This window comes from Copadichromis virginalis, linkage group LG7, assembly GCF_057382275.1.
Source record: "Copadichromis virginalis isolate Kocher_CV1m ecotype Utaka linkage group LG7, C_Virginalis_male_GT1.1, whole genome shotgun sequence".
NCBI classification, from domain to species: Eukaryota; Metazoa; Chordata; class Actinopteri; order Cichliformes; family Cichlidae; genus Copadichromis; species Copadichromis virginalis.
Window position 1 is genome coordinate 53,194,506 of NC_140624.1, and position 7,932 is coordinate 53,202,437.

Here is a 7,932-nt window from a genome sequence, read left to right on the forward strand (position 1 = left end):
CCCATGTCAATCTAACCCTAAACCTTAATAAAATATAAACATGACAGTTAGTTTGCAGTTTGTTTGCACATCAGTGTCAGCTTCACTTTACCGCTCATTTAAAACAAGCTCATGACATTAACAAAGCTTGGTTGTAGAGCAGATATCAGCAGGTTAGGATGGGGACGAATAAGAACGTCACGTTTCTCCTCCAACTGATGAGGAAGCTGTAATATTGGAATTTTTTCCCGGGTCTTACTGTGTTCATGTGCATTCACAGGAGAAGCGCATAGCATCACTGGATGCTGCCAACGCCCGTCTGATGAGCGCTCTCAGCCAGCTGAAGGAGCGCTACAACATGCAGACGCGCAACGGCATCTCCCCCACCAACCCCACCAAACTGCAGATCACGGAAAACGGAGAATTTAGGAACAGCAGCAACTGCTAAGAAAGACCCGGCGTCTGCCCCGAGCGAGAGTTGACCGCCCGAGCGTGTACAGCTGTTCAGCGCGTGGATGTCTACGTGCATACGTGGATGCATGTCTGTTTGAAAGACTGCGAGACTGCAGGCGTGTGCGTGCGTGAGTCTGTTTTATAAGCCAGACGTTTCCTTTTTTTCTTTTGTTTCGTTTTGTTGGAGACAGTGTAGGAGTGAGGGCGCCACTCTTTTGAGGGGCCAGCCAGAAAAGGCAGAACTTCAACGCTGACGGACAGATCACCAGACGGCCTTCATTTATGAGGGTGATGGCCAGAGGAGGTGGGGCGGAGCTTGTGTGTATATATAGAACTCGAAGCTGTTTGCCAATGGACGCACGTAGTTTGCTGGGACAATTCACGCCGCTGTCAAAGCCTGGGACGAACCACTATATACCCAAACACAGTGACGACCGCCAGACACGGTCACCCTCGCAACCCTCCTCTCTCGTTCTTCTTCTCGTCCTTCTTGATGACCAGGTGGATCCACTTCAAAACCAACAGCACGTACTGAGGATTATCACTTTAGTTTCTCGAGAGGATTACTAGTGCTTTATTTTAAAGAACCAAATAAGAGCTTATTAAAAGAAAATTGATATTTTTAATCCAAAACAATCTACGTTTCCCTTTCCGCTGCCGAGTGTGTGTTCCTGAGCATCCCCTGACCAACCCCCTCCCCACCCCCCTCCTTTCCCTACGTAGTGCACTTTGCGAACAGCTATTGGTACATGAAAGGCCTTAAGTAAGGAACACACCTCGACTTTCTCCCACATCTCCCCAGCAGCTTTTTTTCTGCAAAAAAACAAACAAACAAAAAAAAGTTATACTGGCACAACTCATACTGTGGATTTGTAAAGAAACAAACGTGTTACAGATGTATTATAAACACTTAACTAAATGAATTCTATGTGATACTATATTCATGAAATTTTAAATAGATGTATGCAGTTTTTTTTCCTTCTATAGATTATACACACATATACCTATATTTGATAATCTCAAATATAAAAGCAGCCCTTTATTTCCGAGTTTTATTTTTCTTCTCTTCCGATGGAAAGACTGTCGCGTGTAGCTTGCTTTGGAGCCCTGGAGAGAGGGAGGCCACGCTGCCGAGCAGTCGCGAGCACCTCGGTCGTCCTTCAGAGTAATCCCACGACGCGTAACCCTTTACATACGGCGCGAGAGACGGGAGCGATCTGGTCTCACCCGGTGCTCATCGCTGCTCTTGAAGGCAAAGATTATCAATCACGAGTTCTGTGCGTGGTCTTTTTCTGATTTTCTCTAGTTGCACAAGAGCTATTGAGAGATGCGCTTAAACGCGCTCGCTCATACTATACACTGGACTGATGAGCCGTTACAAGGCGCGCCCCCTACACCCCCAGTCCTGACATTTTTTGCGCTCTCGATGCTTTATTTGTCCGTGGTTATGAAGTATGCTGCATCCAAACTGTGATCCCAGTGACATCATCGTTGTCTTGCTTTTTTTTTTTTTTTCCTTCTCCCCCCTCTTACTCCCACCTTTCTTTATCTTGTTCTTCTGAATGTGAAGATGCTAACTCACAGTTGGTCTTAACACAGGGTTTGGTCCTTTTAATCCCTCCATCCATCCCAACCATCTCTGTATTTTGGATATTTTTGTAGCTGTTTTTCTCACTCTGTAACAAACTATACATCAAGCGTGAGGCCGCGCATGCTTCATCCTTGCTCTATAGCCAATAGTAGCGTCACCATTTGTTTTCTCTGATTGCTAGCTGAACGATGATGATGGTGATGATGATGATGACGAGAGGCTTTTTTCAGACATGACGTGAATATATGATGTGTAACTGAGTGTATTAAAAGGCTGGGCAGCCTGGGATAGTGTAAATAAAATGCTCACACTATTTTTACCTAATGTTAACAGAGCTTTTTGTAAATGTATCTTGTGCTCAGACTCTGCTGTACCATTATGGATACTGTAAATATGAAACAGCTCAGTCAAGTCATCTGTCCTCATTGGGTAGAACTATACAATCAAATTTAACCTTTCAGTGTTCTCTGTTTAAAGTTGTTGGTTTCTTTTGTATTTAGAGTGTGTTATTGCTAGCCAAAAAAAAAAAAATAAGTCGGAGTTTGACTCTTGGGATGTACTTCTTCATTGGTTACAGGCCAAGTCGAGTCCAGTCTCGAGATTCAAAAGCACAATCCTGTATTTCTCATCAGTCTAGCTCTATGCACTTTTACGTTCAGTGGTTGATGTTTGTAATTAGCTTTTTTTTTTTTTTGGTTGTTGTTTTTTCAGGTGATTAAAAATGTGGCAAAGTTTAAAATTGAAGTAAGGGATTTTTATGATATGGCGAATTCACAACATTTTGTATGAGATTCTCAACGATGTGACCCCTCCTTCTCTGAACCAGAACAAATTGCCTCAGACTGATGAGTTCACACGACTTTTCACATCTCACCCGACGTCTAACCGCCTGTAGAAATATCTGCATAGGTGAAAGTCAGACTGTGTCACTTTGACAAGTAGAAACAGCTCTTCAATTTAGATAGCAATAAATACGCTGCGTACTGTTTTCATTGGTAGCATTTGCTGACTGTTTGGTACCATTAGCAAATTTTTTGGCACATTTTACGGTTAAAGGCACATTAGTGAGTCTGTTTTCAGACTGTGGTGCACTGGTGTTACTGTTAGTACAGAGGTCAACAGTGGGGTTCTGGAAGTAAGAATCTCATTCATATTCTCCTCAGAGATTTTGATTATGAGATATATCATAACCCAATAAGTATTATCCATCAAGGAAGGAAGAAGGATCAAATTGTTTTTTAGTTGTTTTGTTTTAGTTTTTTTTTTTTTTTTTTTTTTTTAAAGCTCTTTGATGGGGAAGCTGAGATTTGGGAGTTCTTTCACTCTTAAAAGTAACTATGTACAGTCAGTCTTTTACAGTGTTTTTTGAGCCACATCTTTTTACAGTTATATGGCTTGGTTCAAGGCTTAAAACTCTTCATATAAGGATTTCCTGAAACATCACTGGAGAAAATGAATGGGAATTCACTTCTGGAACCAGAGCCATTAAAATCATGGGCGACACTGTTGCGCTCGATAGCTTAGCATTTCTGCTAAATGCTCGACTGTTTAAAACTCTACTATTTGGCTAATTACTTTACATGGAGCCCATTAAAGGGAAAAAAATAAATTTGATAATATGTCATTAAGGCAGATTTTATAGAGTAACTAAGAATAACTTTGATACAGTTTTTCTTTCATAGGTTTGGGCATTAGCATATATAAAAGATATAACACACAAGATTACAATTAGCTAATGTTTGCAGGTCAGTTTTACAAAAAAGGTACCGTACTGATCAGTAGCTTTGCACTGGCACTAAATCACCATGAAGTTGAGGGATATTTGTTATTTGACCAAATTATTTGGAATTTTGGTGTTAAAAAATATAGTATGTAGCTTAGCATTTTAGCAACTAGTAAGATATGTACCAGTAACTAGCTTAATAGCATTAGCTATTCTGAATTAAGAAATAGCTCATGCTTTTTAGCAAAAAAACAAACAAACGTATTTTAGCAGTTTACCTGTAGCTGTTAAACTATGAAAGTCACATAGTCTCACTTTGAAGTTTACAATAGTTACACTGATACAACCTTGCCACATTTATCCCACCAGTACTTCTTAAACAGATACAAGTAGAAGAGGCATTGCAGTTTTTGGTTTATAATTCGACTCCTCATGTTTCAGTTTTGTTTTGTGTTGGTTTTTTGTTGTTGTTGTTTTGTTTTTTTTATGGTCTACTTTTATAAATCAGGAAACCATGAGGTCTCTCTTCACACACAGTTCAGCCAATCCGACTAAAGATGAATTGAAATATAAAGCTATAAATAAAGTAAGAGATGTTGTATGTTTTCTATTATCTTGTAGAAAATACTTTTGTAAGTATGTTGAAAGTATAAAGTATTTGCTGGATTCTGCTTCCTTTGACGACAGTGACAAAACAATAATGTACAGAGGAGTTTGTGTTGACAAAATGTGGCTGTGCAATTTATGTACATTTGCAACTAGACCTATTAAAGTTTTATTTAGCTATTTTAAAATCGTGTGCCTTTCTGTCTTTTGTCTCATCGCCTCACACGTGCTGGTATCCATCACACTTATTCTGCTTCTCTGATAGAATAAATGGAGCTTAGTTTGACAGTGTAACAGATGAATCACGTGTTCATTAAATACTCAGGCAGGCTGTGATAGATGACAAACAGCTAGAGAGAACATATGCTCAGTAGCAGGGTCCAAAGGCAAAGGCAGCTTTTTTTTGTGGAAGTACAGTTTAAGTAGTGTCTGTTTCGCTCAGCAAGTCTGACCTACATACTGCCTGATTGTCATTCCCCACATCGGGTAAAAAATTAAAACAGGCCTGAAGCTTGTAGCAATTTTGTTGAAATTCCTGTAAAGTGAGCTGAAAATTATATTTTTTAAAAAAACATAACTGTTCTAAGTGCAACAGAAAGAAAATAGAAATGTACTTTGAAAATATTCAAATTGTATTAGGTTTATTTGTAACAGCCAACCACACGAACTGGTGTGTTTTACAGGAAAGGCCTTCTTGTTCTCTGTGAAGCTCACTTATTTCTTTGCCCAAGTGGAACAAGTGTCTCCCTGCAGCAAAGGCACATGTTTAGCATGTCAGGCTTCTAAAAACTCTAAACTACAAAAAAAAGCATTATTACTACTAATAACTAGAGATGGCACGATACCACTTTTTTTTATGTCCGATACCGATATGAATCCAATATAGTGTTTTTTTTAATCAAAACGTTTTTTTAATATCTTGCTGCATTTTGTATAAGTTTATACCCAAGTTTAAATAAATAACAACACTAAAGCTATTCTGTTCTACCTGTATGTAAAAAATACACTGTGTCCAAAATATGTCATAGTTCAGCAACACTGATCAATCTAATAAACTTAAACCTGCACCATCCTCCCTATTCTGGTATTTTAAAGAGTACTTAGCAGAAATATTAAGCAACCTAACTAATAGGGTTGCAAACTCCCAGCAAAAAAAAAATAGGGAACCACCCCCACCCTCCACCTCATGATGCTTAATCGATCTAATCAAATTTAATTTGATGCAGGGGGGAAAAATGTACAGAAATAACTTATTTTTCAAGAATAATTAAATAGATTCAACATCTTTCTTCAACAGAATTGCAGAATTCACAGATGGTACTTTCACAAAGGAAAAAGTACTATAGCTTACTAGGGTATATTAGACTTAACAGTTACTATATACAGTAATGGACTTCTATACATCAGATTAAAACTTTGGGTGTAAGAGTCAGATAATTATTTATTAAAAGCTAGACATTTTAAATGAGAATAAGAAAGAAAAGTATGTCTTTGTGCCCCCTTTTCCCAGTTCATGCCCCATCGGCCCCCCTGGCTAAACTTTGCTAGATCCGCCCCTGCACAGTTACCAGCCGTCAGCTACGCAGAAAATGATCCTGGTGTAGAAAGTAATATTAAATAAATTCTAACAACAGCTTATCAAGGTTAAACGTGCTGCTGTTGTTCAGCCGCTGGTTTCCTCTTTCTGGTGCAAAATGGGCCAAAAACAAAGAAGAGAGACGGACTCACGACAGAAAAGCCGATCAGCTGATCGTTAAGCAGTTTCATGATTGAAGTAGCAGCAGGAGAGAGAGAGAGAGAGAAGAGGCCGTCGCTCCACATGTCTGTTGTTAAGCTTAACATGGGAATGCTTTACAGACATTCAGAGATAATGTTATACACTTACTTTACTTCTCTCTGGGATCACTTTCTCTGAGATGAAATGCTGGTTTGGTAGCAAGGCTACAAATACACACAGCTGCTCTATCACGTGCTACAGTTATGAGCCGAGTTACGCTGTGTAGCAAGTTTTGTGAGGTCCTTTATTGATATTTAATGGATCGATTACATTTTTTATTTCTCGCCGATATCCGATCCAGTAATTTGGGTCAGTATCGGACCGATACCGATAGGTAATATCGGATCGGTCCATCTACTAATGACTAGCCTTACCGGTGCCCACTGGTCAGATTCAGGATTCAAAGATACCAAAAGTTGAAAAAACACAGTCACCTGCTTCAGATGAGATGGTTTCCCGTCCAATGCGGAGTGCATACATCATTTCCCCTTCAATCCAGTTTTGATCTAACTAAAATGCTTCATCAAAAAAAAAAAACCAGACACTTCCTGGATATTGCACAGTGGATCAAAATCTGCCCAGATTTTTCTGTATTCATAATAACTTTAATTTTGAAAATCACAGCTAGGAGCTCGTGGAAGATCCTGAATCCAGCAACCAGCTGGGGCTTTTCTGTGTGGAGTTCTCCCTGCGTCTGTGGGGTTCTCTCCAGATACCTGGCTCTTTGCCACAGTCCAAAGACATGCACATTGAGCTAAACTGGTGTCTTTCTGTGTTCCTCACAATCATCTGGCAACCTAACCATACCCTATGCTAATGGTTGGGATTTCCTAGCTAATTAGCGCAACATACTGAAAATTGCCAAAGATAATACAGTTTGACAGACTTAAAATAGTACTGTTTCACCAACAAAGTGATTCCCAAAGAGCTATTAGCTGAAAATGTGGCATTTTCCAGCATGGTGTGCACTGTGTCATTAAAAACTTGAGGAAGTACAAGACAAAAAGAAGTAAAAGAAGTAGCTAACCTTAAAAAAACAACAAACAAACAAAGCTCCAATTGATGCATCTGGTGTTAAGGAAAGGAAATGGAGAAAAGGCTGAAGTTGTGTGATTATTTGTGTTTCATATACCATTACTTCCATTTATATTTGAACATTTGAATAATACCCTGCATCGATTCTCAATTTGTCTAGCAAAATATAAAAAAAAAATGAGGGGTGCCACAAGATTTTTGCACGGTACTGTATGTGACGAGCCTTTTCATTTTATAAACGAGAAACCCACAGGCTGGTCTTAACACAGAACAACAACTAACAAAGCAAGCACAGAGTGATGAACTTGAATTTAAAGATATAATTGTAGTGACACTCTTCCAATCTGTGCTTTTACACACACCAACTGGGGTCATGAGCAAGCGCTTCGGAGCACCGCTGGTTATTAGCAGCAGCGACAAAAGAACCGTGATGACTAAAGATGGCGGAGCTGCAGCATCAGCTGGCACTGGCAGCCTCTGCAACAGAAGGTCGGGGAAACATTGGCAGATGGCTGTGCTGCGAAACAGATCTGCCGTCTTAAGGCGAGTAAAAAGCGAGCCGTTTTTAAATTCATCCATCAGCCTCGTTGAAGACGGCGGCGTAAACAACTCAGAGTGCCAACCCCGGTGCCATTATGTGCGACAAATGGTGCCCTTTAATGAGCTCACAGGTGAATTCGCTCATAGGTGCTATAACAATAGCGCACACACGAGTCGTACATTAATATCAGGTCGTTATCACGGCCGCACGAACCCACACATCTCCAG

The 7,932-nt window shown here is 39.8% G+C and overlaps 1 protein-coding gene across 6 annotated transcripts in view; it reads left to right on the forward strand.

Moving 5' to 3' along the window:
* LOC146706116 (disabled homolog 2-interacting protein-like) overlaps window positions 1–4,540 on the forward strand; it is a 175,456-nt gene extending 170,916 nt beyond the window's left edge. For all 6 annotated transcript variants that reach the window (XM_085464140.1, XM_085464137.1, XM_085464135.1 and 3 more), the window contains one exon: window positions 260–4,540. In XM_085464140.1, the coding sequence (XP_085320266.1) occupies window positions 260–427 (168 nt within the window). In that variant the 3' untranslated portion in view covers window positions 428–4,540. The remainder of the gene's footprint in view (window positions 1–259) is intronic.
* The last annotated feature ends 3,392 nt before the right edge of the window (window positions 4,541–7,932 follow it).